General features: G+C 45.5%; 1 protein-coding gene across 3 annotated transcripts; it reads left to right on the top strand.

The window, feature by feature from the left end:
- Positions 1 to 11,990: 11,990 nt before the first annotated feature.
- Positions 11,991 to 20,762, top strand: Folr1 (folate receptor alpha). Of its 3 annotated transcripts, XM_076548602.1 has the most exons (9): positions 11,991 to 12,137; positions 12,759 to 12,919; positions 13,136 to 13,434; positions 14,168 to 14,243; positions 15,521 to 15,610; positions 15,697 to 15,866; positions 19,736 to 19,924; positions 20,069 to 20,204; positions 20,364 to 20,762. In XM_076548602.1, the coding sequence occupies exons 6-9, from the start codon at positions 15,705 to 15,707 to the stop codon at positions 20,642 to 20,644; spliced, it is 768 nt and encodes a 255-aa protein (XP_076404717.1). In that variant the 5' UTR covers positions 11,991 to 12,137; positions 12,759 to 12,919; positions 13,136 to 13,434; positions 14,168 to 14,243; positions 15,521 to 15,610; positions 15,697 to 15,704; the 3' UTR covers positions 20,645 to 20,762. The 3 variants fall into 3 exon arrangements, with proteins under 3 accessions (XP_076404717.1, XP_042136465.1, XP_076404712.1); XM_042280531.2 differs by lacking the exon at positions 15,521 to 15,610; XM_076548597.1 differs by lacking the exon at positions 15,521 to 15,610 and having other exon boundaries at positions 11,995 to 12,137; positions 12,756 to 12,919.
- Positions 20,763 to 21,382: the final 620 nt, after the last annotated feature.

Below are 21,382 nucleotides of genomic sequence, written 5' to 3'. Positions count from 1 at the left end.
TGCCTTGCAACTCGATTTTTAGACAGGCTGGCTTTGAACTCACGGAGATGGGCCTCTCGGCCTCCCAGGTGCTGGGATTAAACACATGTGCCACCACATCCAGTGTAGCCGGTGACTCTCCGTTAGTTCAAGGCCAGCCTAGTCTACAGCGTAAGTTCCAGGACAATCAGGGCTACACACTGAAACTCTATCTTGAAAAACAAACACCAACAAAAAAGTGTCTCAAAAACAAACAGATTTTCATTAAAGTGTAAAATACACCCTTTGGAAATGTCATCCTTTTTTTCATGCCTTAAATATTTACTGATGCCTTTAATCCCACCTTTTGGGAGGCAGAGGTAGGAGGATCTTTGTGAGTTACAGGCCAGCCAAGGCTACAAAGAGTGACCCTGTCTCCAAAAATCAAACAAATAAACCCAGAAAACCAAATAAATGTGTATTGCTATTTTGAGTAGTGAATATACAACAGTGAACAAAATAGACCATCCTCCCTTTCTTGTAGCTTCCATTCTAGTGGGAAATTAATAAAGGACACATAAATTAAAGTTGTAAGATTGCAGTAAATACTAAGAATAAAATATAAAATATTGTGGGGGGCAGGGTTAGTTCAGTGGCAGAGTGCTTGCCTGGTTTGGTCCTCAGCTCCAGAAAAAAAAATTGTTAGGGCAAAACTCATAAGATAAAATAAAATTTTTAAAAATCCAGAAATATAGGAAAAGAAATGTGTAGCATGAATCTTAAAAGTTCTTATTAATAAAATCAAACCCGAGGCCAGTTATTGGAGTGAATACTGGAAGGTCAGAGAGACAGAACAAGCCATAGCTATCTCACCTCACCAGTTCCTCAGCTGGTCCTGTTTCCTCAGACTGGAAGATTCTGAGTCCTCATCCAGAATGAATCCCAGCTGAACTGTGTTGCTCCATAGCCTGAATGCTTAACCAGCCAAAATGCTTAACCAGCCAAATGCTTCTAGTTTCTGGTCCTCACGCCTTATATACCTTTCTGCTTTCTACCACCACTCTCTGGGATTAAAGGCTGGCTTTCTGGGATTAAAGGCGTGTGTCACCATGCTTGGCTGTTTCCAATGTGGCCTTGAACTCACAGAGATCCAGAGGGATTTCTATCTCTGGAATGCCAGGATTAAAGGCGTGTGCTATCACTGCCTAACTAGTGGCTTTTCTGTTCTCTGACCCCAGATAAGTTTATTAAGGTACACAATATTTTGGGGAACACAATACCACCACAGAAATGGATGAATTTTGAATAAGTCAGAAGTAGAGAAATCAGCTGGGCATGGTGGCACACACATTTAATCTCAGCATTTGGCAGGCAGAGGCAGGCAGATCTCTATGAGTTTGAGACCAGCCTGGTCTACATAATGAGTTCCAAGACAGCCAGGATTACATAGAGAGACCTTCTCTAAAACAAAACAAAAATAGAAGTTACGAAATCAAGGTTTGCTGACAGATAGGATATAAATTGTAGCGCATTCATGGAAGGAAGGAACCATAAATTTTGGCCCAAACAACTGGAAGATAGGTGTTTTGCCATTTTTTTGAGGTTGAAAAGACTGAGGATGAAAAAAATGTGGTACATATACACAATGGAGTACTACTCAGCAGAGAAAAACAATGAAAGCATGAAATTTGCAGGCAAATGGATGGAACTAGAAAATATCATCCTGAGTGAGGTAACCCAAACCCAGAAAGACAGTTATGGTATGTACTCACTCATTGGTGGATTCTAGATATAAAATGAACAATCAGACCACAACCCATAGAACCATAGAGGCTATATATATATATATATATAGCATGGAGGTCCGTAGGACGACTGTGGCATATAATAAATTTCAGTTTTACTCAATTATTGAAAAAAAAAAAAAAAAAAAAAAAAAAAAAAAAAAAGTAACCTTAAATTTGTATCAATATACAAAAATCCATACTAATTTAAAATATGTGAGACTAGTAGTTGTTCAAAAGTACACTCAATAATGAACCTTTTTATCTCATCTCTTCAGAAAGAGTCCCTGAATCTAATCTCCTTTGTCCTGTTTTTTTTTCTGACCATGACTAATAACAATTTGTAACCAACCCCCCTAAACGGTCACAAACATCTATAACCCATCAAATAACCAAAAACTACCCACCCCGTCTCTTAGGAATGTGAGCATTGTGTTCTCTAGACTGTTTCCTGTTGTCTGGGAGTGCTGGCATCTTTAAGAGATGCTGAAAAAATTAAGATAATGGTCAAGTCCTGGGGGAGCTAGCTGTTGTTCATTCTCAGTGTGATGAGATAATGTAAGGTTTATCTAAAGTTCTGGCTAGAGAAGTCTGTGAGGCTGGACCATCTCAGCCAGCAGTCTGGAAGCTATTCTGGTTGCAGAACATTGAAGAAATAGCAACAGAGACATTCTGAGAGTCTGGACCACCTGGGCCACCAATTTTCATTGGTGTCTGGTCTCCTTGCTCTGAAAACACAAACTTTCAAAGGTAACATATATTTACATTAACACAAGTATGGTATATGAAGTGTGCATAAGTCAGTTAAAGGTAATTTTTGTTTTTATTTATTTATTTATTTATTTATTTATTTATTTATTTATTTTGTTTTTCAAGACAGGGTTTCTTTGTTTAGCTTTTTGCCTTTCCTGGAACTCGCTTTGTAGACCAGGCTAGCCTTGAACTCACAAAGATCCACCTGCCTCTGCCTCCTGAGTGCTGGGATTAAAGGCATGTACCACCACCGCCCAGCTGTTTTATGTTTGAGCGAGTAAAATATATATCGCTTGTCTTATAGGTTTTTTTTTTAATGTTTATTTCTTTATGTCTGTAGCCAAGATTTTCAGGGGGTCTTCCCCGAACAATTCAGATCTCTATCAACTTTGAATGAATCCACTGCCTTTCATTTTCTGTAATGTAAGTTTTTACTTCTGTGGGAGCCCACAATTGACTCAGTTTCCCAGTTTTAATCTGAAGTCTATTCGGAGTCAATAGAGTTCAAGCTTGCTTGCTCCATGGCTGTGAGAAAGTCCTGATTAACCCACAGAGTCTCCTTGAAGGGCTGTGAGAAAGTCCTGATTAGCCCACAGGAAGGAACATACTATCTAGCTAGATGCAGGTGGCTGACACCACCCAGAGCTACATCAAGATAGAAAATGAAACTGTCTGCTCCTTGATGCAAAGCAGGATAGATAGTAGTTGAATGCCTGTGCTGTGCATTGTTCTACCGCTGTCCTTCAAGACTGTATATAAGCTGGCTGTGAAATAAACTTGGGGCTGTTCAGCATTGACTGGCAGTCCTCATGACTCTTTTCTGTTTTCTTCATTGTCTCTACAATCTGCATGCCTCCACCCAGATACCCAATAGACTGTCGGCAAACTCTGACAGACTTCCATTTTGAAGTTAAGAAATTTTAAAAGTATATAGGTTAGTTTAATTTAACAGTTTCCATAATCCAGTGTCTCTCAGTAGCTGTTCATTAGGAATCAAAACATTTAAAGCCAATACAACACCATACAGAATCCAGACTCCCTGCATATTGCTCATCTCTATATGGCTGATCTTTTTTATTATTTATAAATGATTTACTTTTTTTCTATGACTGTCCATATCCATTTTTTCTTTCTTAAGCCTACACACATTTTTAAACACATTGTAACTTGTCTAAAGTTATTTTTGTTTGTTTTCTGTCTGAACCTGCTTTACTGCATATCTGCAACCTTTTCTGTCTGCATAAGCAAAATTTATACCACAGAGTTGCTTAGCTCATGGCACACTGCCCCCAGGCTCAGGGGTAGATCATCTGCCTAGCAGGCACAAGGCCCTGTGTTCAAACTCAGCTTTGGGGATAAAAAGAAAAATACATTGAGAGCTGGGGATGTGGCTCAGGTGATGAGTGTTCATCTAGCATGCATGAGTGTCCTGGATTTGTTTTCCAGCATCCCATATACTGAACATGGTGGTAAAAGGCTGGGATATATGAGACCTTTTCAAGAAGAGGGGGATGGGGTACTGAGATGTCCTTTCCTTCCTGTCAGATTAATAGAAAATCAAGGTTTTTCTCTTGTAGTGTGTTGTATTGACAGGCCTATGGAAAAGCAGATCTTTTGCTGATAGGGGCTAGACTGATAACCCTCCTAAAGCTATAACTATCAAAACTGTATGTATATGCCTTAATCAAAAATCCTCTTCCGGACTTCATTTCTAACATTGATCTCTTTCTATAGCCTAGGCAGGCTTTGAACTTAAAATCCTCCAGCCCATTGAGAAATTGGAATTATAGGCATAGCTACCAAGCCTGGCTCTTTATTGACTTTCTTCCCCCTGCCCCAGACAGCTCTTGCCGAGTAGCCCTGGCTGATCTTGAACTTGCAGAGAATCCCATTGCCTTTGCCTCCCAAGTGCTAGGATTTGTGGGAGCCCACAGAGGTTACCTAGCACTTGCTTTGCTGGCAGGGCTGCATAAGAGGATTATTGGACCATGGGCCTGGGTACCAGATGTTTGGAAGGATCTACACTTGGTTCTATCTAGCAAGGGGGAGGTCTTTTGCCTTGCCCCTTGGCATTGTTAGAAAAAGCCCCTTTGAATAAAGTTCTGGTCCAGTGGATATTGACCCAGGTACTCCCGAAGCTACCCTGTGTTTCTGTCTTTCTTCTTCTTGGTTAAGTCTATCATTCTATCTACAAGTTCCTTATTCCTCTCTCCTCCTCATAGGAACCCTAGAAAAAGTGGGGGCTCATTCCCCACAGTTGGCACCAGAACTAGGGACCTGGGTGTGGAGGAAATTTAGTGAGAGTAGGAAAGTACCCTGCAGGAAGCAGTTGGACATGCCTAGTAATGAATTAATGAATTAAGGTTAAGACGAGAGTATTCTATTCTTTGGGAGTAAAATTTTAAATATAAAGTAGAGTAGTTCAAGTTAAGCTAAATAAGAAAGTAGTTAAAATTAGGCTGTAACAAGTATCTCTCTCTAAGTTTCTCTCTTTCTCTTTCTCTCAGTCTCTACTAAATTAGCATTAAAAATGGTAGTATGAGTAAGTCATACCTCGAGAACAAGCAGAACCTGGGATACAGAAAGCAGTGTCCATGGCAGACTGTGAGCGTGGCAGTCTGAGCAGCTTCAGAAGCTCCAGAGCCAGTGCAAGCACAGCAGCTAGGCATTGGCAGCTGAAACCCATGGGGCATCAGCGCAGCTCAGGGGGCTGACCACCAACAGCCAGTGTAAGCAGCAAAGTACTGGAAGCTTTATGCCAAGAGGAAGCCTTGGTGAGGTATGGAGACACCATGCTGTGTGTGAGTGAGGCAAATGGCAGGCAGCGGCTTGGAGTGCAGTAGAGACATCAGACCCCAGGAGCCAGAGACCCTGGAGACCAGAGCCCAGCAGAGACATCGCAGGAGAGGCAAAGAGCTGAGCAGGCACCTTGGTAGGGGCACTGTGGGAGAGGCCAAGAGCAGAGCCAGCAGCTGGAGAGCAAGAGTGCAGGGTGCTGTAGCAGCTGTGTGAGAGACAAAGCCTCCATAGAAAGATGCCCCGGGGTGCCCAACAGGAGGGCAGGGAACAGGCACTCTGAGTCTGAGTGCTGTCCTGAAACACCGGGGAGCCTGAGGTGGCATTCAGCCATGCGAGCAGGGCAGCACACAGAGGTTTTTGGGACCTGGGGTGCTGAGCACAGGGCCGCTGGTGAAGCAGGTAATGGGACCTGAGGAAGCCATAGCTCAGAGTGGCTGGGTTTCCTCCTGGATCCTGGGTACTGAGAACAGCAGCTTGTAGCAGAGACAGCCTCTTGAGCCTTTGTGGTGGGAGATGCTTTCTGGCTTCAGGACTGGGATTGTAAAAGCCTGAACAGAGCCAGCAACTAAAGTCACTCAGTTTCTGTTTGCTGGCTGCTCAGAGAGCTTTTCCAAAGAGCTCACAGCAGCTCAGTTTCATAGCAGCTCAGTTACTATGGCAGTTATTTCATTATGAGGCAAGGTTCCTAGGGAAAGACTGCCATAAAATGCTGCTGAGAGTGAAGCTTCAGTAACACTTCTTTAAACTAAAGTTGTTAACTGCAAAAAGTTTTTGGTTATGGGTTTCTTCATATTTGGAACTTTAAAATTGGTATCAGAAGGCTTTCTAGAACTTTAGGACTGGTACCAGAACTCTTTTTGAACTTAAGAAATAGGATGGACATTTCATTGCAATGGGACAGTTTTGACTTTACCTACACATATAGACTCTATTAACTGTGATGATTCACTGTTTTGTATTAGAAATGGAACTGTTTGTGTTAAAAATGGAACTGTTAAAATGGAGAAGTTTGGGGTTCTTCTACCTAAGCTCAAGATGCAGCTTAAGAAATTATAAGGAAAAGGGAGAGTTAATATTCCTCATTCTATTTAATTTAATTAAAAAATTTTTTCTTGTCCCTTGAGCAGACTGATACTGTGTTAATGTACCCTATGTTTTGTATAGTTCTATTAAGAAATTGCTTTTGGATGTTTGTTAAAGTTTTTAAAGTGTTAATGGTTATATTGAGAGTATTGCTTTTGGATGTAGGTTTGTAGGAATTGCAATTGTGTATAGTAACATTTATGTTAGAGTTATTATGTTAGCCTGTTGATATTGATGCACCATGGTTTGGTGAAGCTAAGGGAGTATTTAAGTTTGATGTGGATGCATCAGAAGTTTATCCAGGCCGGGCAGTGGTGGCACACGCCTTTAATCCCAGCACTTGGGAGGCAGAGCCAGGTGGATCTCTGTGAGTTCGAGGCCAGCCTGGGCTACCAAGTGAGTTCCAGGAAAGGCGCAAAGCTACACAGGGAAACCCTGTCTCGGAAAAAAAAAAAAAAAAGTTTATCCAATGTTTTGTTAGCAAGAAATGCAAATGGTTCTATTAAGAGATTGCTTTAAAGTATATTTTTACACCAGGTGGTGGCACATGCCTTTAATCTCAGCACTCAGGAGGCAGAGGCAGGCAGATCTCTGTGAGTTCAAGGCCAGCCTAGGCTACAGAGGGAGTTCCAGGATAGCTCCAAAGCTACACAGAGAAACCCTGTCTCAAAAAAACAAAACAAAACAACAACAACAACAACAACAAAAAGAGTTTGTTTTTGGATGTAAGTTTGAGAGAATTGTAATTATGTGTAGTAATATTTATGTTAGAATTATGTTAACCTGTTTATGTTTGGTGAAACTAAGGGAGTATTTCAGTTTGATGCAGTTGCATCTGGAGTTTGATTTATTTGATGCAGTACATCAGGAGTTTATTGATTAAAAAAGGGCTTGGTCCAGCTAAGACTTCTATAGACATCTTAGACCCATTCAAAAAGGACATTCCATCTTTATCATCCTCTATGCCTTCACTGGGAGGTGCGGCAAATATAGGGATTGCTGTGGTTGTTACAGCTATTTGCAAGCTCTTAATGGGGAACTTTTTAAAATATTAAGAAGAGGGACCTGTGGGAGCCCACAGAGGTTTCCTAGTGAGATCTGAGCTTGCTTTACCAGTTGCATAAGAAGATTATTGGACTACAGGCCTGGGTACCAGATGTTTGGATGGGTTTACACTTGGTTCTATCTAGCAAGGGGGAGATCTTTTGCTTTGCCCCTCGGCATTATTATAAAAAGCCTTTTTGAGTAGTTCTGGGCCAGTGGATATTGATCCTGGTCCTGCCAAAGTTATCCTGTGTTTCTGTCTTTCCTCTCATTGGCTAGGCCTATCCTACCTAATATTTCTTACTCCCCTTCCCACAGGAACCCTATAAAAGGTGGGGGCTGGTCCTCCACAAGGATTTACAGGTGTTAAGTCTCAAATCCTTGGAAAAATGCCTGAGGTACCTATCTAACATATCAAAGCAGACCTGGCTGCCAGGTTCTCCCAGCATCCCTTCAGTACCTACCAGTTACAAGGTATGACGTGTACCCTTGAACTCTCCAGCCTAGGGGCTGGGCTGCCCTTCCCCCAGAGGCTCTTCCCTATATAATCCAGTCATTTTGATTTCTTGGTCTTTTTTTTTTTTTTAAATCTACTCTTTACCCTCCTGGCCTTTCGGTCTGCTCTCTCCTACTCCCTAGCTCCACCCCTCCACCCCCTACCCCCTCACCCCCATCACTTGCTCAGGGTCATGTCTACTCTGCACTCTCCCAGATATTCCTGCCTCTGGCTATGCTTTCCCTTTTACCTACAATAAACTTTCTCCTCCACCATACTTAGGAGCAGTCATGTCCTTCCTTTTTATTTTTATTTTTTTTTCACTTTATATCCAGCTTTTCTTGTTGACTCTTTTTTTTTTTTAGGCAGGGTTTCTTTGTGTAGCTTTGGAGCCTGTTCTGGAATTCACTTTGTTTTTTGTTTTTTGTTTTTTTTTTGTTTTTTTTTTTTGTTTTTGTTTTTTCGAGACATGGTTTCTCTGTGTAGCTTTGCACCTTTCCTGGAACTCACTTGGTAGCCCAGGCTGGCCTTGAACTCTCAATGATCCACCTGGCTCTGCCTCCCGAGTGCTGGGATTAAAGGCGTGCGCCACCACTGCCCCGGCCTGTTCTGGAATTCACTCTGTAGACCAGGCCGGCCTCAAACTCACAGAGATCCTCCTGCCTCTACCTCCCAAGGTCTAGGGTTAAAGGCATGTACCACCACTGCCCAGCTCGTATTGACTCTTAATACATTCCTGTGGTACCTTGTAAAACACAAACTTTTTCAGTGGTGTGGAAATACCCTACCTCTGTTTAGGCCTTATGTCAAATCATTCTCTTTTCTACCCCCATAAATAGGTTCCACTCATACACCCGACTCTGGGTAATCTTTCCAGCCTCTCTGTGTGCCTAGATGTTCTTCATTCATCTCTGCACGCTGGACCCTTGTGGCCACTTAGACCTTGTGGTGGTTTGCATGAGATGTCTCCCATAGTCTGGGCATTTTGAACTTGATCCCCAGTTGGTGGCTGTTTAGGGAGGTTTAGGAGGTACAGCTTTGTTAGGGGAAGTATGCCACTGGAGGAGGGCTTTAAGAGTTTTCAATTACTTACATCATTTAGAGTTCTTTCTCTAGGCTGGAGATGGCTCAGGGGTTAAGAGTACTGACTGCTCTTCCAGAGGACCCAAGTTCAATTCCCAGAACCTACATGGCATTTCACACCTGTCTGTAACTCCAGTTTCAGGGGACTGGACACCCATGACAAAAACAAAAATGCGGGCTGGAGAGATGCTCAGAGGTTAAGAGCACAGGCTGCTCTTCCAGAGGTCCTGAGTTCAATTCCCAGCACCCACATGGTGGCTCACAACCATCTGTAATGAGATCTGGTGCCCTCTTCTGGTCTGCAAGGATACATGCAGACAGAACATTGTATACATAATAAATAAATCTTTTAAAAAAATGCACATAAAACATAAAGTTCTCTCTCTGCTTCCTGTTTGCAGTTTGAGATGTGAGCTCTCAGGCCTCAGCTTGTGGCTTTAGTGACCATGCCTGCCTGCTGCCACACTTCCACAGCGTGATGGTAATGAATTTTTCTCTCTCTGGAACTGTCAGCCCCAAATAAACTCTTCCTTCTATAAGTTGCCTTGGTCATGGTGTTTTATCACAGCAATAGGAAAGTAACTCAGACAGACCTCAACCTACAGCTGCCCACTAAAACATCAGTCTAAGAAAGCCACCCACTCTAGTCCCTGAGGAGACATATCATTCTGCACCCATGCTTTCCCCCTAGCAAAATGTGCATATCTGAAGCAGGGCAGGAGACAGTGCCATTTTCTCACAGATGCCCAGGGCCTGGGTTTTGAATGGGAGGAGCTGGGAAGTTAAGGAATCTAGGCGTTCGTCATAGAACACAAATGATAGTGTTGTGGTAGCTTGACGGAGCTTGGCCGGAAATGACTGGAGGGAGTCCCTTGCAAAAGTCTTGTAGGGCCAAGAGTCAACAAGGCTTTGAACAGCAAGGTTCTGCTTGTAAGGAAGTACAAGCAGAATTCCCAGCCGGCTGAGCTGGAAGTTCTGAGAAATGCAGGCAGGAGAGGGCCTAAAGAAACAGCAAGGAGTCTGTAATCTGAGGATGCCGCTCCAGGATGCCTGCAGAGTTGTCTCTTGCAAATGAAGGACATCAGACTTGCAGACAGAATCCAGTGTGTCCACAGCTCTGAGGATGGGCGGTGTGAAAGGCATGTGTGTGGGCCGGTGCTCAGAAAAGCTCAGGATCCTTTCCCCCTGCAATCTGGAGGCCTTCTCTTCCTCCATGGCCCTTAGTCCCTCTGCTGGGGTAGTGGTGTGGTGGGGGTGTCAATAACCTTCCTGTTATACTACCTGGTCACAAGGCACTTGCAGCCTGGGCCAGAAGGGATGCTGATGGTCAGTCTTGCTGCTAATAAGCTGCTAGCTCAGATGCAAGATTGTAAAAAAAAAAAAAAAAAAAAAAAAACATTGGTAGTGAACTTCTGCCCTCTGGGGTTCTCTCATTGTGCTGTAAGCCTGTATTTAAGACCTCCTCCCTCCTTCAATAAACGGCATTTGGCATAAAAAAAAAAAAAAAAAAAAAAAGCTGCTAGCTCAGGGAGATACACCCTGGACTGGTGTTATAGAATGTTATTTTAAGATGTGCTACATTTGTTTATGCTGTGGAACATTTGTTTAATGATGCAAAGATGTTGCATTATTTTATGTTGCATTTGTTTAACTCTGTGAAGCTGTGATACTTTGCCTTTCTAAAATACCTGATTGGTCTAATAAAGAGCTGAACAGCCAATAACTTGGCAGGAAAGGATAGGCAGGGCTGACAGGCAGAGATAAATAAAAGAAATCTGGAAGGAAAGTAAGAAAGAGTGAGAAAAGGAGAGGAGGAGGACTCCAGGGGCCAGCCACCCAGCCAGACATGGAATGACAAGAAAAGAAAGGATATACAGAAATAGAGAAAGGTAAAAGCCCAGAGGCAAAAGGTAGACAGGATAATTTAAGAGAAGCTGGCAAGAAACAAGCCAAGCTAAGGCTGGGCATTTATAAGTAATAATAAGTCTCTGTATTTATTTGGGAGCTGGGTGGCGGGCCCTCCCAAAGACCAAAAGAGCCAAAGAGTAAAACAATCAACAACAGACTGGGTCCAAGGAGACTCCCGATTCTGTCCTTCCCTAATCCTAGCACTCAGGCTCCAGATGGGTACAGCACCTCAACGTTCAGGGCAGGATCAGGTCTCAGACCCAGACAAATGGCTAATGGAGATGCCTATTAGCATATCAAAGTTGAAGCTGGCCACCAGGTTCTCCTAGCATCCCTCAGTCCCTACCTGTTACAGGGTCCTCCTGGCTGGCACACCTGGCCCCCTACCTTAAACTTCTCCTGCTCAGGGCCTGGGCTGCCCTTCCCTCAGCTGCTCTTCACTATGTAATCCAGTGATTTTGCCTACACTGGTCTTTTGCCCTTTGGGTCTCCTCATCTGGCTTTCCCCTCCCCCTTCTCCTCACATGGCCCCGTTCGGGGTCATGTCCACTCTGGACCCTCCAGATACTCTGGCTATGCTCTCCCTCCTCTCTACAATAACCCTTCTCCTCCACCATCCCTAGGAGCCGTCATGTCCTTCTTTTTATTTCTTTTGTTTTTCTGTTTATTCGTTTGTTTGTTTGACACAGGGTTTCTCTGTGTAGCCTTGGCTGTCCTGGACCAGGCTGGCTTTGAACTGAGAGATCTGCCTGCCTCTGCCTCCCAAGTAACAGGATTAAAGGCGTGCGCCGCCGCCGCCGCCGCCGCCGCCGCCGCCGCCACCACCACCCAGCTACTTTTTTTTTTTTTCCAATTCAGGCAGAACTCTGAGGCATATCAAAGGGTAAGGGGTTCACCTAGGCTCTGAGCTCAATCTTCAACTCAGATCCTCACTGGAAAGGTTACTTATTCAGAAGCTGTGGAGCTCAGGAGCATTGCCCAGGGGACAAACTTCACTCTTTGCAATAGAGGAGCCATAAAGGCCAGTTAATAATCAGCCCCCAAGTCAGAGGCAGGTTCTACCACCCAGGACCTCCAGCTTCAGGCATTGACAGATCCCTGGCCCACCCTTCCCTAATCAGTAGGCCCATCTGGACGCGCAAACAAGAAAGGAGGTCTCAGACTCTAGGGGTCCCCAACCTGTTATGATCTTCAGGGGACAAGCACTCCTGGGGTGTCACAGGATTCAGGTACACTTCTGAGGCCCCAGAGAATGCCGCCAGTCAGAATTAGGGGCCCTCCTGGGAGCTGGTCTCTTTGTAGGGCCTTCTTCTTTGGCTGATTTTTCTCCAGAGGGCAAATTGCCTCCTCTCGCTCCTCTTCGCCCGTCCTCTTTCTCCTTCCTTTTTTCTTCCTCCCTGCATTCACCAAGGTATTACCTTACGCAGATTTCTGTTGTGACACATGGGCTGGCAGCTCCCACATTTATGTGCCACTTGGAACCTTCATACACACAGGTACCTGATCAACAGCTCTACATTTTCTCCTGCTCAAATCTACTCCCTTTACCAACAGCAGCATCACCCTGGACTCCTGAGTGGGGGATTCTGTTTTGGCTGCAGTGGTATGTGGGAGGTGTTAAAATTAGCTCGGATCCTTAAAGGACCATAGAGACCTAAAGCAGGAGTGGGAGGTGAGTGAGTGGAGAAGAGAAGGGAGCCTGGGCTTTCAAACCCCCGAGGCTCCATCAGAAGATTTAGACCATAAGTGATTTTATAACCGGAAGTGGGTAATGATTGGGCTGTCGAGGTGGGGGGAACTGGTAGCTCATAGAAGTTGGGGACTCGGGACCTTCTTATTCTTCACAGCAGGCCTGGAAGTTGGAAGCCTGTGCTCTTGTGATGGTCTTGCCATTGGCTCTGCTGTGGTCCTCTGGGTCTCATTCTGCTCATCTGTATAAGAGGACAAGGATGGTGGAAGTGGATGTGACTATCTGAAAGGATCCTGGCTCTTAGCAGCTCAAGCCGCAAAGGTTTTGTTTTTGTCTTTAGGGCTGAGTGTAGATGAAATTCTAAAAGGTCTTATTAAATAAGAAACACAGAGCCAAATACAGAACAGTTTATAAGTGATATAAGCATCTGAGTGATTATTTTATAAGTGTGCTGCAGGACTGCGGGGGTGGGGGGAGTGGGTTGGCAGACCTGGAGAGAAGCTCTCCAGCTACAGCTGAGTGTTTGGCTTTTCATAGGCTTTTGTTTGTTTGCAATGCTGTGGATTGAAGCCCTTGTCCATAGACCCTGAGAGGCAGCCAGTGCTGAGACCTCCCATCCCTACAGAGGCCTGACCGGTGCTGCTCACATGCAATAATTAACAGCTGGGTGGCCTTCACCCAATCTCAGCCTCCATTCCTGGGCTCCATTCCCACTGCCTGCTCCACAGCCCCGTCTCCTAGGCCACTAAACCTCAGTCGTCTGCTGGAATAAAAGCAAAGGGAGTCTAGAGCAGAGCCGAAGCCTGAGCCAGTCTGAGAGTTGCCTCCGTTCCCAGGTAAGTCGCCTGACACTTCTCATCAGGGACCACACACCCTCCGGTACCCCCAGCATATGTTAAAGAATTTGCTGAGTTGGAAAGGCCTTCTATGCGCCTGAAGCCCAGAGAATCTGGAGGTGGAAACTGAGGCCCAGATCAGAGCATGGTTAAACTGTGAGGTAGTAAGTAGTGTCTGTCTTTTTTAACCAGAACTTAAGGCTTCAACCCTTCAGCCAAGTGCTGAGCTCTTAGCTCTTCTAGTCTGGGGGCCCCAAGTGTAAGGTAATGGCAGGGGCCTTGTCACAGGTGGACTAAGATCTAAAAGTGTGACTAGGAAAATGGTGATGAGCTGGCAGAATGCAGCTCACGGGGAGACAGAATACTGGCTGAATGAAGGGAGAGACCATTGACTGGAGAAGATCCATGGAGGCAGGGCTAGGGGGACTCAGCGGGAACTTGGGACATTTTAGCCATTTGGAACATTTTGCAGTGGGGAGGGTCTGGGGAAGGGTCGGACTTGGGTGGCATGTAATGAAGCATGCCCCTCAGCCAGGTCCAGCCAGTCACACATATATGAAATTGACGATTATCTGGTGACTTTTTTTCTTCTTCTACATTTACCGGTCTGGTCATTTGTGTCTGTTTTCCGCATGGTCAGGCAGGGAGTGGAGAGAGGCCTGGGCTGGGCCCCTGCCGCTCTCTGAGCTTTAACCTGCGCTCCGAGCGGGCAGGTTCTTGTTTTGCCCCACAGGAGTTGAAGACACACCTGGTGCTCCAGCAGGACTGATTGCCCTGGCCTGGACTCGCCGCCACTACCGCAGGTCACAGTAAGTGGATGAACAGAAGCATGGCTGGGTCCTGGAGTGAATGATTTAAGAGAGAGAATAGACGGGTAGACGCTGGGATAAATAGAAGACTGCTTGGGTCTGGTGGTGTGAGCCTGTAATCCCATCTGCTCTGGAGGCTGAGGCAAGGAAATGAAAAGTTCAAGGGCTGGGCCATGTAATGAGTTCAAGATCAGCCTGAGTGATTTAGTAAGACCCTGTCTCAAAATACAAAGTGAGTCCGATGGTGGTGGCGGCGGCGGCGGCACACGCTTTTAGACCCAGCACTTGGAAGGCAGAGGCAGGTGGATCCCTATAAGTTTGAGGCCAGCCTGGGCTAGAGTGAGTTCCAGGACAGCCAGGGCTGTTATACAGAGAAACCCTGTCACGAAAAAACAAAACAAAGAGAAAGGAAGGTTTGTGATACAGTTTAACAGTGGAGTACTTAGGTTCAGTACCCAGTACTACAAAAATAAAGGCTGAGTCAGGGGTGGGGCAATGGACTAATGCAGAAGAATGTTTTGTGGGGCCCAGAAGAAAGCTGGGTGGGCATTCAACTGCAGGTTTACTCTAGCCTAAGCAGTCTGAGGAGAGTCAGGACACCCAAGTTTTGGGGATTTTTTTTTTTAAATGTTGGGATCTCACCATCTCAGGCTGGTCTCAAATTTGATATGGAATTGAAAATGACCTTGAATTTTTAATCCTCCTGCCCCTACGTTCTGAGAATCCACTACCAACCAAGCTATATCTCCGGTCCCAAGATACCAAGGTCTTTTTTGTTTTTTCCCAAGACAAGGAGGGTTTCTCTGTGTAGGCCTAGCTGTCCTGGATCTAGTTCTCTAAACCAGGTCAAGATGTGCCTGCCTGAAAGCCCCCAGGCCAGAGTCTCTGGGAGGGGCCTGTTGAACTGCCCAGGTGATAATCCTGAAAAGAAAAAAGAAAGAAAAAACCTGGGTGTGGCTGCACATGCTTATAATTCCAACCTCCGTAGGAGGTCATTCTTCAGGATTTCTTTCTTTTTTGTTTTTGTTTTTTGAGACCGGCTTTCTCTGCGTAGTCCTGGCTATGCCGGAACTTACTCTGTAGACCAGGCTGTTCTACAGAGATCCGCTTGCCTCTGCCTCCCAAGTCCTGGGATTAAAGATGTGCAACACCACCTCCCTGAAACCTGTATCACCTTTTATAAAAAATCTTTAAAAATGTTATCTCTGAAACATTTGCCTCCAAGGATTTTGAATACGGATGTGGGCAAACTCTAATTGTTTTTGAATTGCCTTGAGTCTCAGGACCACTGAAGTCAAAAATGCTGTGACCAGTGACTGTCTCCAGGGCGTCTGAGCCTCGGAGTCCGGGAAGACTGACGGGAGGAGGTGACACAGGACCCAGGAGTGCAGGCACCACCCACTGGAGCTGAGCACACTCTTGGCGGTTCCTCTGACCATAGCTCTTCCTTCAGGGTCTGGCATGGCTCACCTGATGACCGTGCCGTGGCTGCTCCTGCTGATATGGATGGCCCACTGTGCCGCATCAAGAGCCACGCGGGCCAGAGCAGACCTGCTCAATGTTTGCATGGATGCCAAGCACCACAAAGAAAAACCAGGCCCCGAGGACAATTTACACAACCAGGTAGGACGAGGAGTGACCCACCCCTGGGGTGACACGCGGCTGGCTGAGGGCTAGTGGGTCCGGAGAGAGAAGTAGCTGGCCCCAGCCTATGGTGGAGGTGGGCAGACCTGCTTGAGGAGACCGTCAGTTCTCTCTAATACGGGTGACTTTGACAATACATAATGGCTGCCAGTTGCCAGTGTAATGCTAGTATCTCCTCTTCTTGGTAGCTGGGTTTTGACACTGCACAAATAAGGAAGTAGGCTTAGGGAGGAGTTTGGGAAATAGAACAGGCAGACCATGGTGGTGGTTTTAGGTTTAGGTTGAGAAAGATTCCATTGGGGGTCTCGGGGAAGAGGCTGTGTGCTGCCCAAAGTCGCTCTTTTCTGCCAGCCTTTGAGAAAGGAAACTCTCTCATACCTATGAGACTGGCTGACAAGCATTTGGAGCTGGGCATCTAGCAAACATCTGGACTGGCCCTCACCCATCTAGGGCCTGAGGTCTCTGCGCTGTAACAGATGTTTGCCATAGCCCATTTATTATCCAAAACCTACCTAAACATTTAATAAAATCAGTATGATGCAGCAACTATAAAGTAAAAAAACCAGAAGGTCAGCTACTGGGGAGTCTGAGACAGGAGGATAGTCTGACCCTGGGACTTTACTGTCAGAACTGTGTCTCAAAAAAGCAAAAAAATAAGGACTGGAGAGTTAGCTCTTGCAGAATACCCAGCATCCACATGGTGACTAATAACCACCCATTATTCTTCAGTCCCAATGCCCTCTTCTGACTCTGCAGGCACTGGGCATACAAAGGTCATGTGCAAAACAATCATACATATAAAATAAAGAAAGCTAATAAATAAACAAACAAATAAACACATAGGGCTGGAATGTAGCTCAGTTTATAGAGTACCCGCAGAGCATTCTAAATTGGATCCCCAGCAGCACATAAAACTGGTTTATTGGCATATAGCTGTAATCTGAGCCCTGGGAGGTGGAGGGAGGAGGATCAGAAGTTCAAGGCTACCTTCAGCCACATCATGAGTTCAGTGTCAGCTTGGAATACACGAAACCCTGTCAAGAAAGAAAGGGAAGAAGACAGAAACAGAGAGGGAAAGAAAAAAAAAAAATTTTTGGAGGGGGGAGCAGGGTTTTATCATGTAACTATGGCTGGCCTAAAATTCAGATTTCCGTCTGCCTCCTGAGTGCTGGGATTAAAGGTGGGAACCACCACACCAGGAAGAAATCTTATTTTATTATTTATTTATTTATTTATTTATTTATTTATTTATTTATTTATTTATTTATTTTTTCTGAGACAGGGTTTCTCCTGTGTAACAGCCCTGGCTGTCCTTTGTAGACCAGGCTGGCCTTGAACTCACAGAGATCTGCCTGCCTCTGCCTGCCTCCCAAGAGCTAGGATTAAAGGCGTGCAGCAGCAGCAGCAGCAGCAGCACCACCACCACCACCACCACCAGCACCACCACCACCACCACCACCACCACCACCGCCTGGCCCAGAAAGAAATTTTAAAAAGCAAAGGAAAGCAATTTGTACTCCTTCCTTCAATCTATAACGAACCTCTTGGCTCTGTTAGTTGAGAGCCATCATAGTTCTATTTGCTTTTTTTTTTTTGTACTTATTTTTATGGGTATTTTGCATGCACATGTCTGTGCACCAAATGCAGTTGCTGCAGAGGCCAGAGGAGAGCGTTGGGTTCTCTGTAACTGGAGTTGTAGATGGTTGTAGGCTTCCATGTGGGTACTAGAAACTGAATCCTGGTCCTCTGCAAGAGCAACAGTGCCCTTAACCACTGAGCCGTCTCCCCAGGCCTTTAAAATTACATTTTAAAGTTTATTCTTTGAGAATGTCATACATGCATACAGTATATTCTGATCATACTGGCCCTCTCACTTTGTTTTTCCCTTTCCTTTCTCCCCCACCCTCTTCTTGTTTTGTTTTGTTTTGTTGGGTTTTTGTTTTTGAGACAGGTTTCTCTGTTTAGCCTTGGTTGTCCTGGAACTTGTTCTGTAGACACCACCACTGAACAAAACAACAACAACAAATTGTTTTGAATGTGTATTTTAAAACTTTGCATTGGGTGGTGGTGGCCCAAGTCTTCAATCCCAGTACTCAGGAGGCAGAGGCAGGTGGATCTCTGTGAGTTTGAGGCCAGCCTGGTCTACAGAGTGAGTTCCAGGGCAGCTAGGACTATTATACAGGGAAACCCTGTCTCAAAGAATAAAACAAAAAATGGCCGGGCAGTGGTGGTGCACGCCTTTAGTCCCAGCACTTGGGAGGCAGAGGCTCCAAAGCTACACAGAGAAACCCTGTCTCAAAAATCAAACAACAACAACAACAACAAACTTTGCCATATACTAATTTCAAGGCCAAGTGTTTTCTTCCTTCACTAATAAGTATGTGTTGAGCGTTTATGTAACTGGACTGTTCTCCAGGTTTTTGTCATTTTCTCAGTGAAGTTTAATCTGACCATCTGGTGGCGCTGCAAGTCTGCACACCTTTCTCTTGCTTTTATTCATTTATTTTTCCAAAGCAACTGGCATGTTCTTTTTTTTTTTTTTTTTTTTTAATCATTTTATCCCTTATTTCCTAGAAAAGTGCCTGGCTTACCTTGGATGGGGCTCATAAAGACCTGAAATGAATTAAAACCTGGGTGTGTTGTCAGCCATGGGGGTATTAGACCTATCTCTGAGTGCTAGATTGGCCTGGTGTATATGGCACTCACTCTGTAGACCAAGCTGGCCTCAAACTCACGGAGATCTGCCTTAAGAGAGCTGGGATTAAAGGCATGTGACATTACCCAGTGATTTTTGTTTGTTTGTTTGTTTTGAGACAAAGTTTCTCTGTATAGCCCTGACTGTCCTGGAACTCATACTGTAGACTAGGCTGGCCTTGAACGCAGAGATCCACCTATCTCTGCCTCCTGAGTGCTGGGATTAAGGGCATGCCCCACCACACCTGGTGTGAACTAGTGAATTTTTAAAAAAATTATTTTATTTTGGGGCTGGAGAGATGGCTCAGCAGTTAAGAGAACTCACTGGCTGCTCTTCTAGAGGTCCTGAGTTCAATTCGCAGCAACCATATGGTGGCTCACAACTGTCCATAATGAGATCTAGTGGCCTGCAGGCATATATGCAGGCAAAACACTGTATACATAATAAATAAATAAATAAATAAATAAATAAATAAATAAATAAATCTTAAAAAAAAAAAAAGAGAGAGCACTGACTACTCTTCCAGACGACCTGGGTTCAGTTCCCAGCACATGCATTTAGGCAAACAGCAGTGCACATAAAATACAAATAATAAAGTATTTAAAAATTTGTTTTTATAGCCGGGCGGTGGTGGCGCACGCCTTTAATCCCAGCACTCGGGAGGCAGAGCCAGGCGGATCTCTGTGAGTTCGAGGCCAGCCTGGGCTACCAAGTGAGTTCCAGGAAAGGTGCAAAGCTACACACAGAAACCCTGTCTCGGAAAAAAAAAAAACAAAAAAAATTTGTTTTTATTTTATGTGTTTTGTTTGCCTGCATATATATGTACATCACCTTTGTGTCTGGTGCCCAAGAAGGCCAGAAGAGGGCATCAGATCCCTTGAAATAGGAATTACAAACAGTTGTGAGCTGCCACGTGGGTGCTGGAAACTAAACCCTGGTCTTCTGCAAGAGCGGAAAATGCTCTCCAGGTCTCAGGAGTTAATGACTTTTGTAAGGATTGTACCTCTTGGGCATCCACAGCCAGCCAGGGCTCAGCAGCAAGTATTTCCCTGAATAATTGGCTAGGCAATCAATGACTTATGAAGTGCAAGGCTGCATGTGGACTATTCTGTCTGTGCTGGCCTTGGACTTGGTCCTGTGTCTCCCATCACAGTGTAGTCCCTGGAAGAAGAATTCCTGCTGTTCCACCAACACAAGCCAGGAAGCCCATAAGGACATTTCCTACCTGTACCGATTCAACTGGGACCACTGTGGGACGATGGCGGCGGAATGCAAACGGCACTTTATCCAAGACACCTGCCTCTATGAATGCTCTCCTAACCTGGGACCTTGGATCCAGCAGGTATGAGTGTCCCCGTCCCCCCAAAGCCAACGGGGCAGCTGTGCTCCCCACATATCCCCTACAGGCTCTGCCTCCAGCTCCAGTTCTACTCAGGCTGCATTTCTGAGGTTCCTGAGCTCAAACCCCTTCTTCGTCATCTCGCAGGTGGACCAGAGCTGGCGCAAAGAGCGAATCCTTGACGTTCCCCTGTGCAAAGAGGACTGCCAGCAGTGGTGGGAGGACTGCCGCACCTCCTTCACCTGCAAGAGCAACTGGCACAAGGGCTGGGACTGGACCTCAGGTAGGAGTGGGTGCGGTGGGAGGGGCCTCGGCATGGCTCGGGACTGGAGGCTGCGCGTGCGCGTGCGCGGCTGTTGTGTGAAGATCTGGGGTTTTGAGGCTGGCCCAACCAGAGATGGTTCTAGGCACACTGGCTGAAGGTCTTCCATCATTTATGTAGGGTATAACCAGTGCCCTGTGGGAGCCTCCTGCCACCCCTTCCACTTCTACTTTCCCACACCTGCTGCTCTGTGTGAGGAAATCTGGACTCACTCCTACAAACTCAGCAACTACAGCCGGGGGAGCGGCCGCTGCATCCAGATGTGGTTCGACCCAGCACAAGGCAACCCCAACGAGGAGGTGGCGAGGTTCTATGCTGAGGCCATGAGTAGAGCTGGGCTCCACGGGGCCTGGCCACTAGCGTGTAGCCTGTCCTTAATGCTGTTCTGGGTGTTCAGCTGAGTTCCCTTTACCTTCTGATGCCTAGGGAGCGCCCTGCCTGGCTTAGCCTCCCAGCTCCCAGCCTCCTTTGTGGTGGGGCCTCTGACAGCCTGTTTAAATAAACCAGACATTCAACATCTGTCTTATGAATTATTGGGTGTGAATGGGAATATAATACTTCCTACTTCCCACTGATTGAAGTTGTTTAAAGTTGGTTAGTTCCCTGTCCTGACACTTACTGTGGGCTAGTCAGACATACTTAATTTTCCTAAGCTGTGCCACATTCATAGCTCTTGATTTCATTTTTCATATGAACTCTAACTTATAGCCAAGCCCAGGATTTTACCCTATCTATCTATCTATCTATCTATCTATCTATCTATCTATCTATCTATCTATCTATCTACCTATCTATCTATCTAACTAACTATTTGGCTTTTCAAGACAGGGTTTTTCTGTGTAGCCCTATCTGTCTTGGAACTTGCTTTGTAGACCAGGTTGGCCTAAAACTCACAAAGGTTCACCTGCCTCCCGGAGTCCTGGGAGTAAAGGTATGCGCCAATACTTTGGCTGAGGATTTTACCATTTTAAATTCGACCCCAGCAGGGCTAACCACTCTGTGATGTCTTCAGCTCTCTAATGGAAGAGGTGGGCACGGGAGTGTCCAGCATGTTCTACACTTGATCTTAGCCAAAAGGCTGAGAAATGATCCCAGCATGTTCTCTGTTAATGGGTGGGAAGAAGGTAGGGAGACTGATG

The sequence above is a fragment of the Peromyscus maniculatus genome, chromosome 1, assembly GCF_049852395.1.
Source record: "Peromyscus maniculatus bairdii isolate BWxNUB_F1_BW_parent chromosome 1, HU_Pman_BW_mat_3.1, whole genome shotgun sequence".
NCBI classification, from domain to species: Eukaryota; Metazoa; Chordata; class Mammalia; order Rodentia; family Cricetidae; genus Peromyscus; species Peromyscus maniculatus.
This window is presented reverse-complemented; position numbering and strand designations above follow the sequence as displayed.

Bases quoted from the DNA above. Each gene is read 5' to 3' on its own strand.
- Folr1 (XM_042280531.2), top strand. From the start codon at position 15,705: ATGGCTCACCTGATGACCGTGCCGTGGCTGCTCCTGCTGATATGGATG. The intron at 15,867-19,735 runs GTAGGACGAGGA...CTCCCATCACAG, and splicing joins AGGACAATTTACACAACCAG to TGTAGTCCCTGGAAGAAGAA. The intron at 19,925-20,068 runs GTATGAGTGTCC...GTCATCTCGCAG, and splicing joins TGGGACCTTGGATCCAGCAG to GTGGACCAGAGCTGGCGCAA.